Source organism: Dermacentor albipictus, chromosome 2 (genome assembly GCF_038994185.2).
Source record: "Dermacentor albipictus isolate Rhodes 1998 colony chromosome 2, USDA_Dalb.pri_finalv2, whole genome shotgun sequence".
Taxonomy (NCBI): domain Eukaryota; kingdom Metazoa; phylum Arthropoda; class Arachnida; order Ixodida; family Ixodidae; genus Dermacentor; species Dermacentor albipictus.
Window position 1 is genome coordinate 119,838,298 of NC_091822.1, and position 26,069 is coordinate 119,864,366.

The 26,069-nt window shown below is 45.1% G+C and overlaps 1 protein-coding gene across 1 annotated transcript in view; it reads right to left on the minus strand.

Moving 5' to 3' along the window:
- Window positions 1-2,319: 2,319 nt before the first annotated feature.
- The window catches only part of Argl (Argininosuccinate lyase), a 71,519-nt gene continuing 47,769 nt past the window's right edge, over window positions 2,320-26,069 (minus strand). Inside the window, exons 9-17 of the mRNA XM_065452585.2 lie at window positions 23,641-23,693; window positions 22,857-22,919; window positions 22,635-22,749; window positions 11,621-11,705; window positions 10,067-10,126; window positions 9,215-9,298; window positions 9,016-9,096; window positions 8,550-8,656; window positions 2,320-2,965 (exon numbers count right to left, since the gene is read on the minus strand). Of these exons, the coding sequence (XP_065308657.2) occupies window positions 2,815-2,965; window positions 8,550-8,656; window positions 9,016-9,096; window positions 9,215-9,298; window positions 10,067-10,126; window positions 11,621-11,705; window positions 22,635-22,749; window positions 22,857-22,919; window positions 23,641-23,693 (799 nt within the window). The 3' untranslated portion in view covers window positions 2,320-2,814. The remainder of the gene's footprint in view (window positions 2,966-8,549; window positions 8,657-9,015; window positions 9,097-9,214; window positions 9,299-10,066; window positions 10,127-11,620; window positions 11,706-22,634; window positions 22,750-22,856; window positions 22,920-23,640; window positions 23,694-26,069) is intronic.

Genomic DNA, 26,069 nt, shown 5'->3' on the forward strand with positions numbered 1-26,069 from the left:
ACTTCGAGCAGTGTGCGAATATTTTAAACCATTCTTCAGGCTCTCCACCTCATTACAAATGGAGAGCCGGAAAAATGATCTCATTACAAATAAATGATCTCTCTCCCTCTCTCTCTCCGGCTCTCCAAGGTAAAGTGAAATTGAATGGCAGATAGAGCTCCTATTCCTGCTGAATAGGCTAGTAGGAGTGCTTTATCGGAAGGCGAAAGAACATTTTTAGACATTCTGTTGGGCGCATGGAGAGGTCTGAAAGCAGAGGCCCTATCTACCGCTCTCTGTGATGTTGAACCTGATATGAACAGCAGGGCTTCTTATCTTCACAGCAAAACTGATCAGCTTTAACCAATGCCTCCATCGCACGTCTTGCTTGGAAGACGCACCATATGTTTAACGAAGGGAATAATCATCATCAGTAGGTCGCCAACAAGAGCTGAGCTGCCCCAGTGCGCATGGTATCGCGCACGTCTGGCAGCAGAGGTACAGATCTAATGGAAGCGAGTGCCCACTGCTTCAACTTCGGTCCGCGTACAACCGTTCTGCCCGCCTCCAAATATCTCGGCTACGTGATGATAGCAAAGTCCTTGTCATCGCACATTTACCGCTATGGAAGCTTGGCAGAGTTCTGTTTGCGCACTGTTACGGTTGGCATCTAACACCCCGAAAAAAAGGGCGCATGAAGTACCCTGCTCAACCGGATGTATGCTTAATTTGTCATGGTTGTTTCGAGTGGATAATCGGTCTGGCAGGTGCCCCGCAGTGTTCACAGGCCCCTTTGTGCGTGGGCGTGAGAACCCTTTCCGCAAACTGTGCGGCTCTAGAAGGGACCCTTTCCGCGAACCAGCGTCGCCCAAAAGAAAGGACCAGCCGCATATCGCTGACTCGCGGGTTGCCACCAGCGGAGGCAAGCTCGTGAAATGACACCAGGGGAAAAGGTACCCGCCGCCCAACCACAACGTGACCTAGAAAAAAGGTCACCAGAGAAAAAGGTATCCGCCGCCCAACCACAACGTCGCCTAGAAGAAAGGTCACCAGGGAAAAAGGTACCCGCCGCCCATCCACAACCAGACTCAGTACCTGTCACGTGAGGTTGACGTGAGCAAGATCCCGCCCACGATTTTAGTGAGCCTATTTAAAGGGGCTCCGCAATGTACTTTTCACTTCATTCCGTTCTTCTCATCTTTCACCAACCATTGAATAAACCGTGCAAGTTTCGCACAAGAAGTCGTCTCGTCCTTGCCTGGTCGCCATGGTCTACCGGATGCCTGCAGCCCGCCGACAACGCCACGCTACCGAATAGTGACGTCGGTCGAGCTTCGATAAACAGGCGTCGCAACAACTCACCGGTAGCGGTGGGATACGCTACCCTGGAGAACGCAACAGCACGCAGGAAATGATGGTATTGCGCGGCTCCGTGCCTTTCGACTGTCTTCTGAACACAGAAATACACTCTCGAAGCGAGCTCCCAGGATCCGGCTACTGAGAAGAATCACCTCGGCCACGCGGGAAGACATTGAAGATTATTGTTGACATGAGGAGACCGAGACGATGTAGGGAATGGAAGTAGTAACTGCACTGGCTTTAGCATAATACATGGAGGTGTGTTTGATCTGAAGCTCGGGTCTTTATTCCGCTATAATAATTATGATCATCACAACTTTACAAACCAATATTGCGTGACATAAAAAGAAATGTACCTGTGGGTGAAGCATCATGCACATTTCCTTTATTTGATTACGCAAAAAGAGGCTCCCCAAACGTTGATCCAACTTGGAAACATGTTTTTTTTTTCTCTCAGCCAAAGTACACTGATAGGACATGCGACCGGAAGGTTATAGTGGCCACAGGCTCACTGCTGCCGCCGTGTTTGCGAAACCATCTGTTCGAAGAGCGTCAGACAATTACAAGTTCCGCCTAGCTTTTAAATGAGGCACAGTCATTATAATATGATCCCAATGTTAGTGTTGTCAGAGTGATGCATAAATTTATCTTTCCAAATGTAAACCAGTATTTTTGTAGAACAGCTGTGCGTATGCCGTTTCGCTCTAACCTGCGGTAAGTGACTTGAACCGCACTAACCGAACTGACAGCACCGCTGACAAATTGTTCTGCCAGAAATCATGATTTCGTGCTGCTACGAGCGGCTGAAATCTGAAATCTGGAAAGAAAGTTAAGAAATTGTGACGATTCTCCTTTTAAATTTTAGAGACGTACCTTATCTGTCAGTTATACTTATGCCATAAAGAGTGACGGCCGGCAAGTGCAGCCTTTATCAAAAGCGCACTGCGTGACCCGTCCCCCCCCCCCCTCTCCCTGCAGTAAACTGCCTCTACCATGGCATGACCCCTTCGTGCCCGATTTCAAAATTAATAGTAAGTTACTTTGTGGACGCCCTTATCATATGCTTTTTGGTATACGCCCGGTCTTCAAGTACGAGGTCCCTGTGTCGCCTGCCACGGCTGTGTAGGCGTACAGCTCTGAACCTTCAAGGTCAGTTCGACTAGCCACGGAGAACCAAGAAAAAAGTGCAATTTGCACTAAACTACGTTATCTTGCAGGAATTCGTTTCTGTTGGTGGACGGGCGTGTCTCATCTATTATATCTATAGAAGGCTTTGTGAGCAGAGCGGAGATCCGTATCTCGCAATAATGTTTGAGCGTATACAGAAGTTCAAAGAAGGAAGCATAAGTGTTTGGTAGAAAGCACATGTCGGATAAATGTCCTCGACATTTGACTACATTGAGTATGCATGTGACTACATTCTGTCGGGTTCTGCTACACAGGGCGACTGACATATTTATGACGTTGGTCTGTGGCCTAGCGGCGCTGTTCTTCTTCGGTGAGCCACTGTCGCAGGGCGGCGATTTGTGCGAGCACACTCTCCCTCGAGGTGCCACCGGGCTCCTTGTACTGTTCCACTGAGTGCTCGTAGTTCCAGAGCTGGGCTAAGTCATCGTCGAAGAGTTCACTGCAAAGTCGAGAGGACGGCGCGACTGTCATTATTACTGTCACTGCAAAAAAAAACAGTAAGCACACCAGCTGTCGATTTATTTAGGCCGACTTAGTGAGCCGCCGTGGTTGCGTAGTGGCTTTGGTGTTGCGCTGCTAAGCGCCTCAGGGCCAAGGATCAAATCTCGGCCGCGGCGGCCGCATTTCGATGGGGAGGAAATGCAAACAAGTACCCGTGTACCGCGCAATGAGTTCACGTTAAATAACCCCATGTAGTCAAAATTTAACCGGAGTCCTCCTCTACGGCGTGCCTCATAATCATATCATAGTTCTGGCACGTGAAACCCAAGAATTGAAATTTAATGCTAGAGAAACGGTGGCTTACAACATATTATTGATTTTAATTTGTTGGTTTTCAATCATGCGATAGCAGCGCTAGGGCAAGGCCGAATCCAAATCAGCATCGAGGGGAAGGGCTTTTCAATCTTACTTCAACCGGATGTATTTAAATCGGATGACTAATCAATGTTTGTTGTCCAAAGGGTAAATTTCTATGCAGTTGTACCCGTGTAGACTTGGAACGGCAAGCCCCCTCGTTTAATCAAATCATTCTTCTCAAAATGACATAGTGCGTGGAAGCATTTCGTACTCCTTGTCTCATGTTATCGTGGGCATCGACATCTCAAAGATTCAAGCAGTTTCCACTAGGCTTCGTTAAAGAAAATTATTCGCATGCAATGCACTGTGGGAGTCGATGTTATGCGAAGCATTTTGCAGCTAACTGCACATCCAGAATTTTCTGTTACAGAGTACGAGGTCGCGAGTCCGATTCTCAGCGCAGCGACCGCATTTTTAGGGAGCCGAAATACAAAAACACTCGTGTGCGTAGGTTTAGGCGCACTGTAAAGGTACACCTGCGTTAGTAAATTACCTGTATACACTACCAAAAAAAACGCCACTATTACCGAGCGAGAAGAGGTTTGGTGCGATAAAAGAGGCGGCGCGAAAAGAAAAAAAAAAAACAAGTGGCGCCGGCACCTCGAAGCTGCCGCACCGGTTCGTCGTGACGTCACAGATATTGACGGCATCTGTTTACTCATAATCGGTAAAAATTGACAATTCTGTGTTTGAGAGGAGGCAAACGATGAGCAAGGAAAGTTTTGGAAAGTTTTATTTACTAAGCCAACACGGCCCACATACATACACACACGCAAAAAAAACTTCGAAGTGCGTGATGTCACACTGACGCATTCCGGAGCGGCGCTATGGCGCTAAATTAAAGAAAAAAAGACTGATCTTCATTTTCTTTTTTGATAAATCATTATCGCGAAATGTACGAGTGTAGAGTTTTCGACGAATATGTTATAAGTCTAAATTGATTTCGCATTTCTATTTAATCTCCTCTTAAGGAACCCCGGGTTGTCGAGATTAATCCACAGCCCTACAGTACGGCGTCTTTCATAGCCACAATTGTTGCTTTGAGACGTCAAACCCCATCAATCATCATCAGCTATCTAGCGTTCTGCAAAGTGTGGCCAGCTGGACCAACGTGTTTGTGTAAGGCGAGAAATTTGCGTGGGTGACATAAGCGTGTACAAGGCGACAGCAGCGAGCAACGATTGTGGCGACGATCGTATGACGGCGACAGCGATGGCACTAAGCTGAATTTTTCGGTAACGCCCGGGGAAGAATCGCTACAACCTGTTCCGTTGTTACCTAAGGTTATTTTTACTTCCCCTTCATAGCCGGCCTGAAGGCCTTCTTGCCGCTTTCTTCGTTCCAGTTATTTCACTTAGATACTAATTTACCGCATATTCGGGACTACAGTACGCACCCGGAGTATTGTTCTCAAACACCGATTTGGGCTTAGAATAACAACTTAGATAATCTGCACCCGCTGTGTAATCCACAGAGACGAACTTCGACATAAAACGTGTTTCTTTTAACTCGTCTGCAACGAGCAAACAGCAGGTAAGCAAAAATTTTGTTGTGAAAAAGTAAGATCCTGGTGTCTTAGACTAAATGTGAAAATCAATTCTAAAAATCGTTCATGTCACTCTCGTCGGGGCTGTCAGAACAAAATAAGTCAAGTATGTCGGATTTGACGAACGGCTCCAGAATTCCTTCATCGTCTTTAGCACCTTTAGTTCTTGCTCATGCTCGACTTCACCGATTTCGAGCAGTGCCGTGAAGGCTCTTGTCTTTTTCAGCGTCATCACAACTGTTCTTTGTGTTCGGCGCATATATGAAGTCGCGTATAAATTAAACGTATTGTGCATCTGGCAACGATATTTCGCGCAAGTGTTGAAAAGCGGGAGCGTCTTTAATTATGGCGAGCAGCATTCACTTGCATAACATCGCGAGTTGACATAGCGGAGTTGATCTCACTACATGCGATTTAATCCGCGGGGAAATATTGCCGGCGCAATCTGGCACCGATTTGTTTTTTCAAGTACGCCTCTGACTTTAAGAAATGAAATATTGTACAGTCCGCACCCACGGATAGTCCGCAACTCGCGAAATTTTAACTTCTGGGCGTGTATAGTCAGCGGACTTAGTTTGGGAAAATACGGTACATGCAAGAGACACAGAGCCTCGCGTCGGCAAATCACGCCAGGCAGCGGCGCAACTGCGCGCAGACCGCACTCTCTAGGAGGGGTATGTTTATTTGCAGTAGAATCGCTAGAGTGGTTGAGAGGTGTAAAAACTGACTGTTACTCTGTGGGGCCGGTGTTTGAATCCACGCAGGGCACCGCGCGATTTCAGTGCCAAGCATTTTATGCCTTATACCTTTTGGGGAAGGTAGCTAGGTTGCTGTCCCGCATTTTTTCGGGTTTCCTCAATAAAAGAAAAGTAGCCTATCCATCAAGAAAGAACAATGGGAGTAATCCCTCAAGAGCAGCAATCTCCACATTCAACTCCGGGCTGTCCAGAGTGCCCACGACATTGCGGCGGGATTTCATCTCCCGGTCCCATCGTGGGCGGAGCCACCAACTTGATCTTGGGGATCCCCCGTCGGCTCCCCTAGATCTCAGTTCCTCAGGACTCAAATGAAGTTCTTGTCATGTCATGTCATCCTCTTCGATGTCAGGATCGGCGCTGCGTTAGACCGCGCTGCCTTTGGGATTGGCTCGTATACCCCAGTTCTTCCTTCGTATAGCAGATAGTGCTATGTGGACGCTGTGTGACATTTTGCCGCTTTCGGTAGCGACCAAGAAATTGACGGAACAGATTGTAACTTTTCTTTGCCTGAGTACAAAAAAAAGTATCAGTTGTTATACCGCTGCAATCGTCTTGCTGCTTTTGTAACTCACACAATTTCTTGCCTGATACGTTGGTCCATGTGCCAACTCCTCCTACAATGATGCATGTTTCTTACGACATCGATTGCCACAGTGTGTTGGAATTGTAATTTGGCTTAATATTTTCGTTTATTTGTTTGCATAATTCTAGCAACGCACTTCGGGATTCCTGAGATAGACCCTGCATGGCGGACATCGGCGCTACCGGAGGACGTGTATTCGATGAGGGGAGTGAGCCGATAACAAATAGCACTCTAATTTTCATCGTCGGGTTATCCCATTTTGGATATGCGTCGGACCATTCGAGGTTGCGCAATTTCTTCAGGTCTTTGTAGTGCTACGGATGTCCGAATAAAAGTCTTTCGGTCAGTTTTTTTTTTAAAGCCCTGGGGACGTTTTTACGCTTAGCACAGAACTAGAATCGAGGGTGCAAATGACGTTCGTCTTTCGTAGCTCCCGTATACACTGAAACGTTATGCCCCATTATGTAATGAAGCCATTCTTCTCGGAATTGAAAGGTATGTGGAACCGTTTCGTACTCCCTGTTTCTCGTTCTGACTGGCGCCGACCTTTATAGCACCGATTAGAATAACTTGATGCCTCATTCGCAGTCCACTCAGCGTAATTGTGTTCGAGCTTTACGAAGATGTGATTATCTTGATTATCTAAAGTCCAACAAAGTTGGACAAAACAGAACAAAGAAACTATGTACCAAAGGTGGTGACAGGCCGCCAACGTATTTAACGAAGGAAAGGGCAGAGCTCACGGAAAACCAGCGCTAGTAGACGGTACGGGATAGGAAGGAGCATGCAGACACTGCGTTGTGAAAGTGTCTGTGCTACTTTGCTTGCACATTACATCACACAACCTTACAACCCAAGGCGTGGGTCTTGGCGTCGTTTTCTTTTTTTTTCAGCACCGCGCAAGCTAGTTGGTGTGTGCGCAAACGTCAATTCTGACACGCGCACGCAACGAGTGTGTATAACGAAGTACAATAACTGGTTTGTGGAGCGTGGGCAGGAAGTATAGTGTACTCCTTGTTTTTGTCGTGTTGAAAACGATAAGTCAGCCAGCTAGGCAGACGTTTCAACGATAGGCTGAAAAAAAAAAGCACAAGAATGAGAGAATGACGTATGAACACTTATAATCTATGGAAATCGTGTATTGCACTGTCGCCAGTGCAGGAGCACGCCCGTATTTTCTGAGTGTGAAGCATTACATAGACGCCCCTATAAATGCGCGAGAAAAGTAATCAAAGTTTTGGAAATTGATCGTGCCAATGCTGTTTGTGTCGGCATACCGTCCCTAAACTTTCTAAGAAATAAATGTATGAGTTTGCCTCGGCTTTGTAACGAGAATATTATGTGTACCAAACCTTTTCCTTTTTTTCCTAGCTCTTTTTTTTTTCACTTTCTTTCTTGGTCTTGTTATGGCTGCCTCGTCGATGCAGAAAAGGCACATCATCAGAATAAATGCATGCAGTTGTTAATCAACAGAGTGCCTGTGTACCTCCTATCGCGTCCCGTCTTCCAGCGCTGTTTTTTGCGATCACGAATCAGCTATGCCGGAATTCAATTATTGAAAGATGAGAGGGTTCCCGCTCTCGCCTATCCTGAATCTCACTTCCTATCGTGAGATGGTGCCTTTTCGCAGTGGTCTGCGGCAACATACGCAGTCAGCCTCCACAGCAGACATGGGCAGGCACTAACTATCCATGTTTAGTGAATGTCGCACCGTCACCCCTTCTGTTCTTAACCGTATTGTCGCTTCCAGGCCACCAACAACTTGAATTGAGCGAAAGCCTTTTTGTATTAAGCGGTTTCAAATTCATTGAAAACGGAGCCGGCTAGCGAAGATCCAGTGGTCTGTTCGAATAAGGCGGGGTTTCGGGTTATTCTAGTTCGAATTATTGTTGGTAGACTGCATATGGAAAGGTGAAAGAAAAAAAAAACGTTCCTGTTCCGCTGCTGATAATACGGCACAATCCCCTGTCTCCTGCTTTCTCACTTCTGCCCACCCCTGCGTGGTATGCATTCCCTGCGTTGCGTTATCATCGGTACACTAAGCACTTTAACAGGTGCGATTTTCCGGATCGGCTGGGTTCTCTTAAGTAAAGAAACATTTTACGCTGTGGACTGCACGATTCCTGCTTGGCTTGCTTCGGATGTCACAATGACGCAGTTGATATCTCGTCGACATTAATAGCTGCATGAGCACGTAACCCGTCGTCACCAACTGTACTGATCGACGCAGCTAATGCTTTTTGACCCATCAGCAGGTCGATAAGATGAAATCACTTACGACACGGACTTCGCGTCGGAGTAAGTGAGGCTTGTCATGGGCAGATTCTTCAGCTCGGCAAGAGCTACCAGTTTACCGGCAATGTGGTGCGCGTCACGGAATGGCGTCTGAAAAATGAGACAAGAAAAAAGAAAGATAGGATAGGAAGATGGGCTCTGGAAGCGTCTATTGAGAAACAGCCTCACGAGAAGCTATATGAGTCCGCAGAAACAATTTGTTGTGAGGGTCACTCTTGTTTCATCTTTACACGTGTACATGAAGCTATCATTGCGAAAAGAGGGCCGTATCGTATAAGGTCTGCCTACTAACCTTGACAAAGCCTCAATGAGGAGACAATCGTAGCTGGTGCAATCACTAGTTTCATAAAACACTGAATCAACATTGTGATATTAATGTAGTAGCAACATTGTAGTTACATCAGCAGCTACTGATAACATTTAGGCTGAATTAGCAACATATATCTCACCCCTTTCCCCACGAGGTAGTAGGCAACATCCGTGGCCAGCATGTCGGGGCTTAGAGCAGATTCACAGGCAGATTTGCGTACCTTAAGAGAGAGAGGGGGAAAACGTAGTCAGTAGTGTATCACGTAAGTAGTAATGTATCACGTACGTAGTCAGTAATGTATCGGTGGCCACTGTCGTGATTGACCAATCAAGCTTTACCTTCATTGTTTCCACGTTCCCAGCGGCTATTTCCAATGATGCAGCCAGGGTGTCGTAGGCGTCAAAGACGGCTTCCTTGTCCTCCTATAAGACAGAATTTTACAGATAAATATGACTTGTCATAGCGTGCACGTCTGATTAAATGGGTTATACTTTATAGTTCACGGCGATAAAGCTATACGTTTTATTATACCCTAAAACAAATTTTGACAGGATTTTTGCCAGACCGAAGCATCCAATGGACAATTGTCCTACGATCGTGCACCTTCATAACGGAAATATAACGGTGAGAGGTTATGGATGATGAGCTTAACAATAACTTAAAACATGAACATCGACTTTGTCGGCATGACTATAACGCAGGAGGTTAATGCGTTTCTTTGAGATAGAGTATCCATAATATACAAAGAAAAGCATATGGTTGGATGACCGAGCCTGATCATTACGTGACGCGGAAGCCAGGGTTCTCCCGAAGTTTTCATCGAGAATGGGGACCCTGGGGAAAAAAATAAACAAATTTGCCATGTTTCCATATCTGATTGGCTCACGGCACTGCTACGGCCTCTCTTATTGGGTCAATACGCCAACATGGCAGAATTCTACACGACAAAATTTTAGCCTTCAGATTATTGGTCGTTTCAGATGATTAACTGCTTTGTCACGGAGTGTATATTTATGACTAGTCTCAATGTAACTTAGCATTTATAAGCGCTAATCCTGGCCAAGGCACATTATGTCAACATAACTGATGCACTCTCATCGCGTGTTATTTCTTAACAGTTTCGCAAAAGACTTTGCAGGGCGCAAGTGAGCTATAGTAGCGCTGTCATGACGACACAAATGGCAGTATACCTGAATGTCTTTGTTGTAGGTGCTCGGAAGGCCTTTAAGGACCATAAGGAAGGCGACGAGCTGCGAAATGGAGCAGAACGAGATTATTTTCACTTTCCTGTTGGCGTTTGTAGGACGTTCGACTCCCATCGCGGCGGGCAGTATCGTATGCACCGCGCAAATGAAAGTCGGTCAGGCTGGCTACGTTAATATATTATAGAAAGTGCTACAACATCTAACATGCGTTCTACGTAAATCTTGTTATAGTTACTCTATCTTCAGGATAACCGATTACGACAAAAAGAAGAGAACTGGCGCCGTGTATATTCTCGGTCAATCACTTTCGTGAACGCAATATTTTAGGTGCTTCGAATTGCTGAGCCTGGACGTCACGTGACGCAGAGTGAGCATTCTCCGGAAAGTGGTCATCGAGAATGTGGATTATGAGGTAATAATAATGGCTGAATTCGCCACCTTGTCACCGCCGATTGGCCCGCGGGGCTGCTACAGCCCCTCTGATTGGCTGAAAACGCCAACACGGCGGAATTCGACGTTGCAGTATTTGACAGTCGGCAGAATTTAGCACCCCATATCAACGTGAAACGTCTTATTCGTAACGTAAAGGAAGCACGCGTGAATGATTGAAAAGAATGGCGACGCAAGCAGGGATGGCATTCTCGAACGATCACTTTGAGAAGATACGATCACTTTCGCCAGATCTCGTACGAATCGGCACCTGCCGCGTTGGCGTCAACCGCGTTGGCGCCAACCGGCGCCACTGTTTCTGGCACTTTTACTGAGAGAGCGTGTTTGGCACTCCGCGAGGAACTCAGTCAGCTGACAGCGCAGACTTGTCCTGTGCGTCAAGGTAAACCTCGTGAAAGTGACCACATATTCCCGAAAGTTATCGTTCCAGAAAGCCACCTCCGGCTTAGACTGGGAGCGCTTGAGTCAGTGTAAAACCCACGCACATGCCCTTGGTGTGCCAGATTTGCAGACTTCGATTTAACATCACTTGCTAGCACATTTGCGAGCAAACGCTTCTTTTCATCTACAGGAAGGCAGAATAACAGGCTATACTAAGCTCAGCAGTAAAATGCGTAGCTGAATGAACCGAGGTATACATTTGGAAGTGAAAAACATGCAAACATCAATGGAGAGGTATCGCTTCGGACGTGTTGCGAATAATAGCGATTGTTGATTACTTGAAGCTAATCGAACGCGCATAATTATTTTGTTACACATAGGAAAAACAATGTGTGGCAAAGTTCATTTTGCTGCATTAGCAAGAGTGCAGTGCCATATTTATAATAAATTTACTGGGACCGATGCACATATACAATGGCAATTGCCTGTTCAAATATAGCTTCGAGACTGCTTGAAGTTTGTCCGTGATATTGTTAGCCTGTAATTTACTGTGGTGCCGAATTCGGTTTTATACTTTGCGAAAACTTTAGGCATGCGACTTCAGCTTTGCGCGATATGCACAACGTCACGGTAAGAAAATATAAAATATGCTTCTTTTGTTCGGAAAAGAAAAGGAAGGAAACCGGAGGCAAATCAAATAAATCTGACGTGTCCAGAAATCCTGCCGGTTTTGCCACGTATGAGTTCGAGTCCATCCGGATTCTTCTTCTGTGGCATCAGGCTGCTTCCCGTACTTTATGGAAGAAACAAAAAAGAGAGAAATCCAAAATCAAATCAAGTGACGAGAAACAAATTTAGTGAATACACAGTATTCAATTTCGTTGATTTGAAAATGCCTGCAGGTGGAAGCCAAACTTCCTTATTTTACTAACTTGGAAGGCGAACGTCATATAAAGTCAACTAAGGTTACTTAACATGACATCACGTTACCATACAACGTTAATGAGTTTTTATGCGGAAAATGCAATGGAATTTACTAGCAGCGAATTGCTACTAAGGAATAAATCATTATTACGTAACACGTACGTGTGTATTTATGCTAAATATAGCTGTTCTCTCTACAGCCTCAAAGGTAAAATTTTGGCCATCAGGAATAGATTTATTTATTTATTTATTTATTTATTTATTTATTTATTTATTTATTTATTTATTTATTTACTTACTTATTTATTTATTTATTTATTTATTTATTTAATACGTACTGCAGAACACATTGTTGTTTTCCTTGCAGGATGGGCAGACATAATTAACTGCAAGACTAAAGATATATAAATACAAGATATATGTAGATACATTCTTCAAAGTGTTGTTTACACTGGCTTTACTCAACAAAGTATAACAAAAACATAGACGTTTCGCCACCTATGCGGGTGGCATCGTCAGTACACAATGGCAACAAATGAGAAATACATCCTATTTATCTATGAAAGTGCCGTAAACATCCGGCAGGGGGCCACGGTTAGAGTTACATGAAGATTGATTACGACGGATGAACCATGATTCTACGAACTTTCTTGGGCCCCATCGGTGTTCCCGTGCTAGTGTGGTTACATTGTTAAAATCAAACATGTGTCCCTTTGATAAACAATGATCAACCAATTCTGTCTTGGCACGTGTAGCATGGGTGGCTTTCGTAGCATCTCTTAGATGTTCCTTGATACGGGTGCGACGTCGCCGCCCTGTCTCGCCAATGTAGCTGGCATCACAGTCCGAGCAGTTGACCTTGTAGACGACACCACTTTGTTCGTCCGGAGGTGTGCGGTCCTTTGGCTTCGGGAACACGTTTGCCAACGTGTACGAGGGTTTAAACACAGTTCGAACACCTAAAGGCCGTAAAGCCCTGCGCACTGCTTCTGATACACCGCGGACATACGGAATGCACACAAAGGAAGCTGGCCTTTCGGCCTTGCTCTCACGAGGTTTTTGCATGCGGCGCTGCGTATCATTGACAAAGTGCTCAGGGTAACTCCGCTTATGCAATAGAGTGGCCACATTCGTTAATTCTTGCTCCCTCAAAGTTTGCGTTGACGAGAGCGCATCGCAACGAGACAGGAGAGTGCGTACCACGGCATGTTTGTGTTCTATAGGGTGGTGAGAGTCAAAACTCAGCACACTCCCGCTATCGCAAGATTTGCGATATACGGCTGTCTCCACCGAACCTCCTTCGCTCCGTTGTACCAGCACGTCTAGAAAGGCTAGGCTGCCACTATTCTCCGTCTCACATGTAAATTGAATGGCATGATGGACGGCATTAAGCGCCTCATGCATGGCACGCAGGTTTTTCTTTTCGACAATCACAAAGGTGTCATCTACATAGCGGCAGTACATTTTGACAGGGAAGGGTAAGGACGTCATCGCAGCCGTTTCCACGTGTTGCATTAACAGATCAGCCACGATTACAGAAACAGGACTACCCATCGGGACGCCTTCTATCTGGTGATATATGGTACCGGCAAACGAGAAATATGTTTGCTTCAAGCAGAACCTAAGCAGAATCATGATGTCGTCAACAGTCAGGGAAGTACGGCTTTCTAACGTACAGTCCTCCTGCAGGCGTTTCTCAATAATATCCGTAGCCAATGCTATCGGCACATTCGTGAACAAGGACACTACATCGTAGGATGCCATAACATCGTCGTCCCGAAGCTGCTGCTGGCGTACCGCGGTAACAAACTCTTTAGAATTCTTGACCGTGAACGTGCTCCCTTCCGCAAGCGGCTTTAAAATTTCAACCAAAAGCTTAGACAAGTTGTATGTCGGCGACCCAACAAAAGAAACAATAGGGCGTAGGGGGCAGCCGTCTTTGTGAACTTTTGGCAACCCATAGGCTCTCGGCGTTGCTCCGTCAGACGAAAAGAGTCGACGGTACAGCGACTGGTCGACCCTTCCTTTCGTTTTCGTCTATGTTTTTGTTATACTTTGTTGAGTAAAGCCAGTGTAAACAACACTTTGAAGCATGAGTTCCCCTGGCTTTTGGAACATTTTCTCACGTAGATACATTCATACGCATTCATATTCGAAGGATAGTAATTAAATATACACTTTTCTAAGCTATTTTGTTCAGAAAGCGCTTCGTGAAATTATCAAAACACAAAGCCTCAATCAATCCGTTCTCACCGGTCGATTATAGAAAGCAAAAGAGGGTACAGACAAAGCGATGTAAACTAGATAAAAGCAGAAGATCAGTGAGAATAGGCAGCTAAGCGTTGCACACGAAGAGCAAGGATGTTTGAGAGTCGAGGACTTGCCGTGATGACTGAACAGCAGAGAGAACACACTTACAACCCTTCACATATTCAAAAAGAAAGTCACAGCCAGGGAATTCCATTCAGAAATAGTCCGTGGAAAGAAGGAAGACTTATAGGTGTCTGTACTAGAATATGGTCTGCCGGGAGTTATTTGCGACAATCCGGCGTTTATTAGCGAGCACGTACCAAAGTGTTAGCCCACGAGTATTCCTGCACTCCGCCTCCGAATATAGTACTGCACCTCAGACTAGCCAGCCTACATGCAAACGCTTGCACGTGGGCTCCCCAGACTCCTTACCTTAATCACAGCTTGAGCGTCGCGCCGGCTTATCCAGTTGCAGGCAGGCGTTTGAGAGTGACACCAAGCGTTCTCTCCCTCGTTCCCTCTATCCCTTAAACAGCAGGTGACCTATACGTTCAATGCGCACTGCCATTCACAGGTGTGCGGACTTGTGGAACGCAGTACATGTGGCACACAGGTGCGCAAATTTCTGTTTCCACTGGGTCCGCACAGACCAGTGTACACCGATTTTGGGCAGCTGTGTGCAACACGGAACATGACCGCTAAGTCATCGCCGCTCGCCACTCGCATGTATTGGGTGTTTAGTTTCTCTCGTTGGGGGCGCTGATGTGCCGTGCATTGTGCTCCACATGGCGTTACGTGTTGTACTACGCAAGGCGTCGGGGAGATTCACGTCACGATCGTGCTACTGTAGAAGGCTGGGTTCCTAGAGGCATATGCGTCAGTGTGCTTGATTCCGATGCTAGATTACACAGTGGAAATAAAGTACACACAAAACCATATACGTTCAAATGTTTCAACACATGCGTTGAGCGGCGAAATGTTTCGCATTAACGCAGATTTTCTCAACGCGTTGCATTTGCGTAATTTTATTTTGCGCAGTGCGCGATTGTTTCGTATATAGGGCTGCGGCGAAATCGAGATGCAGGGATGGTTGGGAAGAGGGTGTATATGAGCGGGAGTCGGGGGAGTCATGCTCCGACCCCCTGCAGCCATCGAGCTGCGCGGCCTCTGCGGTGGATGAACTGCGTGGATTCACTGATGCCAACGCGAGGTCGTGGCTATCTAGTGTTTTTTTTAAATTTTTTCTGTGTTATTCGTTGGAGCTCTGTACTAACGGAATGTTACACATAACTCACTCGACTAGTGATGGTATTGTTCTACAAGTTTTTTCGCCTTATGACGTTGTGCGTTTGCCACTGCTTCTAAGAATCATTGTTATTACAGTTGAAACTCGATTTAACGAAGTGATGACCTCGCACGAATTATTTCGTTATATTGGGAAGTTCGGAAAATGGAGTAAGAAATTTTTCGGTCCTTCAAAATCTAAAATTATAACCTAGCAACAACCAAAAGGTATCGCGGCATTGTATTTGCAGCTAATCCACGCCTGCGCGTGTAAAAAGTCTTCGAGGGGGGCCAAATATCGCCGCCCCTAGCGCAATCTGGTATGTAAGAACGCTAGCGACTGCTGAGTCCGTTCTTGCGTGCATGGGCGTGGCGTGCAGCCTTGTCAAAATGAAGCTAGAGCTGTGACTATGGTGCGAAGATGTTTTAACGCGATAGCGTTAGAGCGCAGGAAGAAAAACCAATTTAGTGAGAAATCACTGCTCTTTTCACTCATATATTTCCGGGGCAGCCTACTTAAATCGGGTTTAATGCAAGATAGTTTCGTTAAATCGGGTTGATGACAACATTGATCCCTTATTATGGGTATTTGCAGGGGAATGGGAATTTCTTTCTTAAATCGGGAACTTGGTAAAATCGGGTTTCGTCAGATCGAGTTTTAACTGTATGTGCATTGGATGCAACTACACTGTTGAAGAGCAAGATCTGCAGCCACACAGCACGTTTCAGTGCCAATAATATTAGTGAGGCCGAGGTATATATAAAAAAAGGATACCGGTAAGCTCGGCGCAAGAAGTTTCACCTTAACGTCCCGGAAGCATTACATAAGGGAGGGTTTTAATCCTTGCAACAATGTTCGAACAAATGTCCACTGAAAGATGGCCGATAACAATTATCTGGAAACATAACGTCACAGAAAAAGGAATATATAGGTGGAAACAAAAACAAAGAAAAAATTGCGGAATGACGGAAAGATCTATGCAGAAAATGTGTAACCCTAACAATAAAATTAGGCCCTTGTGGAGCAGGAATATCCCAAATAAAAAGAAATATTTTAGTCCGTAACAATCCGGTAGCATCGACGCGTGGAAGCGTGAAAAATTAAGCTGCACTTGCGATTGATCGCCACACGCGGGCTACGCATCAGATACGCCGCAATAGAGGGCTCAGCATTGCACCCGAAGCACGGTCGCATTCCGCCACCATAGGAACGCGGCCGCAGCGACGAGGCATCGAAGGTGACTTTTAGCAGCAGAATACCAATAGCCGTTTCACCGCAGTTGTGGGCCATTGTGACAATGCGTATATGATTTGTCTGTGCTTCTCTATCTCATTCTTATCTCTCTTCCTCCCCCTTTCCCCAGTGTAGGGTGGCGAATGGAATTTTTTATTCTGTTAATGACCCTACCTTTCGCCCTTTTTCCGTCTCTCTCACAGGGTAAAGCAAATTACGCTTCTACGACACCACAACGGTCACTCTTGCCACGGGAGGAGGCATATAATACGCTAGAAAAGACCCATAAGTGGTCTACAGTGGCGACGCCGTCGAGTCTATTCGGGTCATGAGTAAATGGTGATGAATAAGCCAGGGCAATTGCATTGTCCTTTAATTTACCCAAGGTATAACTCCAGCCACCAACACTTCTTCAACGCCAAAGTGGCCCGTATGCATTTGGAAAACGCATAAATATACATGACGTCACACTGACATCAAATAGTTTTGAAGAAATACTTAAGAAATACTTAATACCGAAGGAAAGCGCAAACTTATCTAGTGTTGCTGTTAATTTTCCTTTAAAACGGCTTATTGCTGAGAGAGAGGGAACGGATTTTCTTGGACCCTTACGAAGCTAGATTGTGGCGCCCATTGGCAAGTAAATTCACGTGCTTCAGCACCTCTTTATCTTCGGTAGCTCAATCAACGACAGTATGTCACAAAATTTCACATTGTGAGTGTTCGCCTGTTTGAGCATGTAGGTACGGTAAGATGCTATATGTCCGTGCGAAATTTGACTCTGGCAAAATTCGAGTAAATGCTGCAGTTTTTCTCTTTTTGTCACAAGTTCTTGCAATAATGTTGAAATTAAAGCCGTCCGTTTGGCCAGATGTACTTTACAGGTTGAGTGAGAAAATTGTGGCATTAAACTGCAGAAGCTTTGGTTCTAGCAGCAGTAATGACAACGCACCTGTAATACTAAACGGCGAAATAGTGATCAATATTGCTGTACGTGGTAAAGTTCAACACGCGCACCCAATTTTATGGCTTGACTGTAACACCGGTACTGAAAGTCTGATCCTGTCTACCTTAGGCGGCGCATTGCACCCGGGCTTTTGGTGCATGCTAAACAAACCCCATGTGGTCAAAATTAGCGCAGAACAGTTCACATGAGGTTCCTAAGACTTCACGATACTGTGAGGTTCACTATGAGATTTCTAAGCTTCGGCATACCAAAATCAATGATCAATGAAATAAAGTAAATAGTGTGAATAGATGCGAAGACTTGTGCTAGAAATAGTGTTAAAACGAGTGATTGTCCTTTCAGCATAGAAAAACTGTTTGTTTGGGCCATGGGATAACGCGTAGTTACAGCAGTCAACTCTGAAAGATTTATTAACAACCCTTTTTACTGAAGGCATGTGTATATATTTATATTTATTTATTTATTTACAATACTGCTACTCTCATTTGAGAGCGTGGCATATGTGCACACACACACACACACACACACACACACACACACATATATATATATATATATATATATATATATATATATATATATATATATATATATATATATATATATATATATATATATATATATATATATATATATATAGTCATGTAATGAGAAGCCAACAAACACTGACACCAAGTACAACATAGGGGAAATTGCATGTGCTTAATAAATGAAATAAAGTATAGTAAATTAATGGAAATTAAAGTGGATGAAAAAACAACTTGCCGCAGGTGGGAACCGAACCCACAACCTTCGCATGTCGCGTGCGATGCTCTACCAATTGAGCTACCGCGGCGGCGTTTCCCGATCCACTTTCTTGGGTATTTATGTGTACTAGTAGAACCCATAACTAGTACTAGTACTAGTACTAGTACTAGTACTACTATATGTTGTATGTTGTATGTTGTACTACTATATGTTGTATGAATATGTTGTACTTGGTGTCAGTGTTTGTTGGCTTCTCATTATATGACTAATAAATATCGGGTCCCTCGGTTAACCCCCTTTCTTCTCGTTTATTACTTAACGAGGGTCTCGAATCCGGCAACATTGATGCCTTCAGGTTGCATATGTGGGTTTATTGACCAGTTGCCTTCCCCCGAAAAGATCACGTTCTCGTGACGCCTGCGGCAAAAAAGACGTTCCACGTCCGCCGCCTAGGTCTGTGAGTGGGGGCGCTGGCTAACACTCCCAGGGTTCTACTAGTACACATAAATACCCAAGAAAGTGGATCGGGAAACGCCGCCGCGGTAGCTCAATTGGTAGAGCATCGCACGCGACATGCGAAGGTTGTGGGTTCGGTTCCCACCTGCGGCAAGTTGTTTTTTCATCCACTTTAATTTCCATTAATTTACTATACTTTATTTCATTTATTAAGCACATGCAATTTCCCCTATGTTGTACTTGGTGTCAGTGTTTGTTGGCTTCTCATTACATGACTAATAATTATCGGGTCCCTCGGTTAACCCCCTTTCTTCTCGTTTATTCCATAACGAGGATCTCGAATCCGGCAACATTGATGCCTTCAGGTAGCATATGTGGGTTTATTGACCAGTTGCCTTCACCCGAAAAGATCACGTTCTCGTGACGCCTGCGGCAAAAAAGACGTTCCACGTCCGCCGCCAAGGTCTGTGAGTGGGGGCGCTGGCTAACACTCCCAGGGGTTCCACTAGTACACATAAATACCCAAGAAAGTGGATCGGGAAACGCCGCCGCGGTAGCTCAATTGGTAGAGCATCGCACGCGACATGCGAAGGTTGTGGGTTCGGTTCCCACCTGCGGCAAGTTGTTTTTTCATCCACTTTAATTTCCATTAATTTACTATACTTTATTTCATTTATTAAGCACATGCAATTTCCCCTATGTTGTACTTGGTGTCAGTGTTTGTTGGCTTCTCATTACATGACTAATAATTATCGGGTCCCTCGGTTAACCCCCTTTCTTCTCGTTTATATATATATATATATATATATATATATATATATATATATATATATATATATATATATATATCGTAGGAAGCCAACAAACAGTGACACCAAGCTCAGCGTATGGGTCATTACTTTTCGTTCTTAATTTAATTAAAGAAATGATAAATAAATGGAAATGAAAGTGGGTGAAAGAACAACTGGCCGCAGGTGGGACACGAACATACTTGCTTTTGCTGCATATATAAAAAATCAGCGACAAAGCTGGGTTTGAGCATAGAAAAAACATCGTGCGCGCTTGGTGGTTTAAACAGACCGCCCCGGCGATTGACCCGTTACGCTGCTACGTGCATTTCTCTAGGCAAAAGAGAAAACTATCAACACTGTTGCAACGACCTCTGCTCGCGCGTAACATCCTGTTCAAGTACCTGTTTTGGCAACGTTCTTTTCGCGATCTGAACATGTAGTGCGCCAAGCGGTGCTGTTAGACGCGGCGCAGTACGGAGGTGTGCGGATATACTCCACACCACCGTTCGGCTATAAAAGTTCGAGAACTCTGCGGTCGTGAACTGCGGGACATCATCGCTTGCTAACCTTTCAGGCAGTCCGTTAGCCGCAGTGACATTCCGCAGTTTCTCGATTGTCTTCGTCGCAGATGTTGATATTTATTTATTCTAAAGATGAACCAACCAGCCCCATTGAACACACTGCTAATGTTCATGTGGCATTGGCAATCTTTCGACCCATTTAGAAAAAGGATCAACCGGAACAAGGAACACGCCGGCATCTTCGGAAGCAAAATCAATGTGCACTCGTGACCAGCATCACGAAGGTTAGCTCCACGGCTGGAGTGGTACAGGTTGCGCTGCTGGTTGCCAGCAGTGCTTGAAAGATCTTGTAATCCAGATTCAAAAAGCCTCAAACTTGTATTAACGGTCAAAAGTGGTTTGGCTTCTGGAGCGAGCGGCTTACAACGTTTCGCTATCACAGGGGGCTTCGAGGACTGCGATGACTCTTAAGTAACTGCATTACGTCAGCATACGCCGATAACAGTCAAGAACACTTAGTTTTTTTTTTCTCTCGGTGATGTCGTTCGTGACCACAAAATGATCAAAACGCTCCACGCATGATTCAAAGTTCTGAGTCTTAGAACCTAACTTGGATATCTTTCCGAGAAGCGGCACTTTTGCAATAACAGGGACACTCGTCAACTTGTTGCTTCCATTGCAGTAGCTTCGGTAGGTCGACTCTTCAAGGTGGTTGGCGTCGATGTGCTCGCTCGGCGGCCGCCAACACTTCCGTGTGCTGCCATGCCTCTTGAACACGTACTGACAGGCCGACTAGCGCAGTACATGTTCGTAAGCGTGTTCGTCAACGTGTTCGTCAACCACTCGTCAACGCAGTACGTGTACGTGTTTATACGCAGCACGTATTCGCCAACCGTTCGTCAAACGGTAAGCGTGCTCGTCAACGTGTTCGTCAACCGCTCGTCACATGTGTCACGTGTGCGTGTTCATACGCAGCACTTATTCGCCAACCGCTCGTCAACGCAGTACGTGAACGTGTTCATACACAGCACTTGTTCGCCAACCGTTCGTCAAACGGTAAGCGTGTTCGTCAAGGTGTTCGACAACCACTCTTCAACGCAGTACGTGAACGTGTTCATACGCAGCACTTGTTCGCCAACCGTTCGTCAAACGGTAAGCGTGTTCGTCAAGGTGTTCGACAACCGCTCGTCAACGCAGTACGTGCACGTGTTCATACGCAGTACATGTTCGCCAACCGTTCGTCAAACGCTTTGACGAACGGTTCATTACGGTATGCTCTTCCGTGCAGACCACCTCTCCCACCATGCCGTGCCAAACCGGGCCCCTGCGCTGCCCAAGTTCCTCGTCGCCAGAGGATATCAGTCACGCCTTACGTGGACGACGAGCAAATGCCTGCTTATGCAGTGCATCCATACAGATACATATAGGCTGAGAAATGACGTCTTATCACAGCCCGCGATCATGATTCTTCGCAGACCGCGGTGACGTCCCTGTACAGCGTCGCACTATGTTTGGTTGCATGTTTGGTTATTTATTTTGTATTCATATATTAATCAGAATTATTGAATTGTGCTTAATAGCAGAATGTACCGTTTTATTGCTGTTTTTTTTCTCAATATTTGGACAGTGATGTAAATTAGAGAGAAAACGGTCGTAAACGATATTCTACTTTACGTTTAGAAATAATGCAGTTGGGTAGGACAGGTAATACATATACGCAATATAACCGTTGGTGTGTTAGAGTTACAGTATGTGTGCCAAGACAAGGAAAGTGTCAGGGATGGCAGAGAACTAGGTGGAGTGATGAAATTAGGAAATTCGTAGGTATAAGATGGGGTCGGCTGGCACAAGACAAGAATATTTGGAGATCGTTGGCAGAGGCCTTCATCCTGTATTGGACATAAATATGATGCTGATGATGGTGAAATAGCATTAATACAAGCAGTGTTAGTGAATTATATAACAGTGCCTTGAGAGGGAGCTTGATAGGAGGTTTTACCAGACTTGATTCATGCCATTGCTTTCACAATAACCATAACAGGGGTCAATCGGAAGGGAGCCTTGCAAGTGAGAAAAATAAAAACGAAAGTCTGGTGGCAATGCCACCTTGTGAAGTTCTGGCACCTGCTCGCTGGCATGTCACTAATATTGACGTTTTTTTATCGGATCTTGTTAGGTTTATGAAAAGGACTACGTTGCATTAAAATAGAAACCAAACTCTCAACTTAGCAAGTTTCGCAAACTTTACCAGCATCAAAGCGGCCCAAATGCGAGAAAATACGTTGCAACCAGTGACGGCGTACTGGCGTTTCGACACATACATCGTGCAGTTAAAGAGAGATGAGACAGAGAGAGAAAATAGAAATTGAACAGTAATACTAGACCCTTCTCCGCCAAGAGAATGAAACTAGGATCTGGGGAAACCAAAATACCTTACCACTCTAAACTGATCTAATGTTGGTCTATAGTTTCGCTTTTCGTGCACATCGTATATATGGGGTTTAGTAATTGGAAGGACTGAATATTTTGTGGCGATTGTGACACTTACCTGTAAGCGTCGTCGAGGGCCACGTATCCAAACTCGGCTGAAGAGTAGAGGATCAAGTCTTCGGCCCACTTGCTGAGATGGACGGCAGTCAGCGAACAGACAAACAGGAACTCGGCTGCAGACAGTGACATGGAGGCAAGAGTATACACTTATCGACGTGAAAGCTCACAAAGTTCGGCGAGTGGTCAGTGCCTGGTATGAAGCGAGATTCCGCACGCTCACCGACAAAGTCTCTGTCGCTGACTGCTGTGAGGCTGTTCTGGATGACGCCGTCGAAGAGAAGCTCTGCGTCGTGGCCGAGAAAGTATATTTCAGAACGAAGACGTTGTATCCGCGTAGCTGGAGCCCGCTGCTCCGTATACCGTATTGACGCTGTACTGCATGCATTAATATTACCACATGGGAACAACAAGTTCGTAAAGAAATGGTTTTAGAGCTACGAATAGATCACCAAACAACTTCAACATATTCGTAGCTCTGATTATACTCATTGCTGATCATGCATGCAGTGTTCACAACGGGCTTTGCAGCATGTTGAAGTTTTTGCTAATACCACTATACTTGAACATCTTTGCACGTTCTGTAGCATACAAAGGCGATACCAGAGAACTATACTAATAATGAAATCACCACAGATGTATGGGACACGTAATGGTGAACGTATATAAGATACTTTTCATTCCTTACATTTGCGGGTTTTTCTGCAACCTGCAGAATTTTTAGTTTTTCATTATATCTAAGAAGTCACCTCTGCGCTTTTAAACTCGCGCCTAAGGTTCTAGCGCCGTTCCATATGTATTGTGATCTTACATGGAATGTCGTTCCACTTAGGTAAGTGGAACATATTTTTTTAATAACACTGATATCTTGGACCCAACTGGAACGAGATTAGGAGTGTATTTACGAACAACGTGAGTTAACGCTGTGCCCGAACTTTAAGGTAGAGCAGTCTCGAAACAGAAAACACCAGTGAAAAAAAATGACGAAAAACAAGAAACAAACTTGCCAGACGCCATCTTTTCTTTATCGATCCGAAACGGATTCCCGGCGAGGGCACCGCTGGAAAAAGAAAAAAAATGGCGGAAGCATTGCGGTAGACATTTCTCTGTTACGTACAGGAAAAATGTGGGTACGCAATCTTGGGTCACTTTCGTGGGACTGGTTTCGCTCTTTTGTCCAAAGGCGGCGTTTCTACTACACATGTGCTAAATATCGGCGTCCTATAAGACACAGGGAAGCCATAGGGTTTGTGTCGGCCTGCTTAGTTGGCCGTTAAATTGAAGCGTGAAATGCGTTTAGGCTAACAAGTGTAGTTCTTTTTTTTTTTCACAAGAATTACTTCGATTTCTTTTACGGTTATACGTAACTCATTAGCAGAGAAAATCAATTTCGCATCCATGCTGTCCCGTCCGTTATGTCAGTCTGACGTAGGACATGCCGCGACATTTCCGCGTACTTAGGGAACTTAATTATGTTTTTATTTATTTATTTATTTATTTATTTATTTATTTATTTATTTATTTATTTATTCGATGCTGCGCAAAAAGATTGCCGCAAAGCTACTAGATTGACTTCTCGCTGGCATTCGAGTGCAGGGCAATCAAATTGCCATCAGGCGAACGATAAAGTAGCTATGAAGCAGCAGACGCAGTCAGAATACAAGGTCGTCACGGTACAGTGGTGCGGAAAATTTAAAATGGTGGCATCAAAAGTTTTCGTTTTTTCCGTCGTTTCTGACTTGGCGGTAAGAATGACCTATTTCGTATTCCCGATGCGTCATATTCACTCCTGCCTTTTCTTGCCTTGAACCCATTTTACCGTTTCGTCGCTGTAGTTTATAGTAGGAACCAGTGTCCGGGGGTATTCACAATAAAAGGTCTTCCGCAAACAGTGTTCGTGAGAGTACTTCCCCGAGGCACTGCATATCACAGTCACCACCCTTGCTCGACTAAGGTTCTTTGGCCTGTTTCACTGTCGGATCCTGCGACAGTGGGAGGCTATGCTACTCAGCAGCGATCTGGATTATCGGCTGTGGGTCATCCGGATGGCCGTCGACGGCGCTAGACCACAAGGACTGGCTGCATTTGACTCTGTCAAGGACTCAATAAAAGTTGTTTCTCTCTGCGATTCAACGCTACACTGGTATGCAATATATATATATATATATATATATATATAAGAAGGCCAGAAACAATGACACCGAGGAAATAATAGGTGAAATTACTCGTACTTACTAATTGAATTCAAGAAATTATAAGTTAATGGAGATGAAAGTGGATCAAAAAACAGCTCCACTACACGCAAAGTGTCTCAAGCAGCCAGCCGCGCGGCAACATTGAATGGATTCGCGGGCTTCTTTCCCGCTCTAAAAAATGCTTTTATGGAGCACGTATCGAGCAACAGAAAGTTGCATCGGGAGTTTTTCTTGTTGCTCTACAACTATCTCATCGATAATAGTCATGTAATTACAATATTTGGCAAGTTTGTTAATTAATTAAGATAAATTATGTAGTAAGGGGGAATTAAGAAAATATAATCTCAGTAGCTAAGCGATGGCAAAAAAACATCACCTTGGTTCTGTCCAGCTACGCCGCATTCGCATATTTTTCAGCTCTGTAAATTATCTGACACCACCTTGTATATATATATATATATATATATATATATATATATATATATATATATATATATATATATATATATATATATATATATATATATATATGTGTGTGTGTGTGTGTGTGTGTGTGATTGTGTGTGTATATTGTGTGTGATTACGCACCCTGTACTGGTTGCCGCCTCATGAAGGCCTCCCGCTCACTGAAGGTAGACTTTCAGCCCTGGGGGAGGAGGGTTACGGGGGTGGACTGTAACGGGTGCAACCCACTGACGGGGCGCAGCTCGCTGAGCGGCGGCCGTGTTGCAGTCGTCACTACAATCTTTGTTTTTTTCTTCCACACGTTAAGAATGTGCGTTAAGAAATCGGAGGGAGCGGCAAACATAATCAGAATTGGTTTTATTGCGATGATTAGAAGAGAAAGAAGAGAGGGAAGGGCGGAGGAGGGGGCGAGACGGCCGCACAGGGGGCCGGGAACGCGGTTTCGATTGCGCCCAGCGTCGGGTAAGCTCTAACGGCATTTTTTTAGTCATTAGAGAGGCAACACATACTGTTAAGAATGGCCTGCTGAGGTGCAAGTTTTGCCAACCAGTTGCGACAGCGGCGTCTACTTTTCCTGGAAAGCCGCCGTCATACTCTAGCCAAACGGCGTCACTAAGTCTACTGTGTACCAAGGACAATGCGCCGCGTCCGCCACTCTGCGTCGCGGGATTGCCGAGATGAGTTCGACGAACCAGGCTTTGTGACGGAACACGCCACCGCCGACCCGGTCTACTGTGAGCAAGGGAGGTCCCGAGGGAACGTAGTTGGAGGCCCCT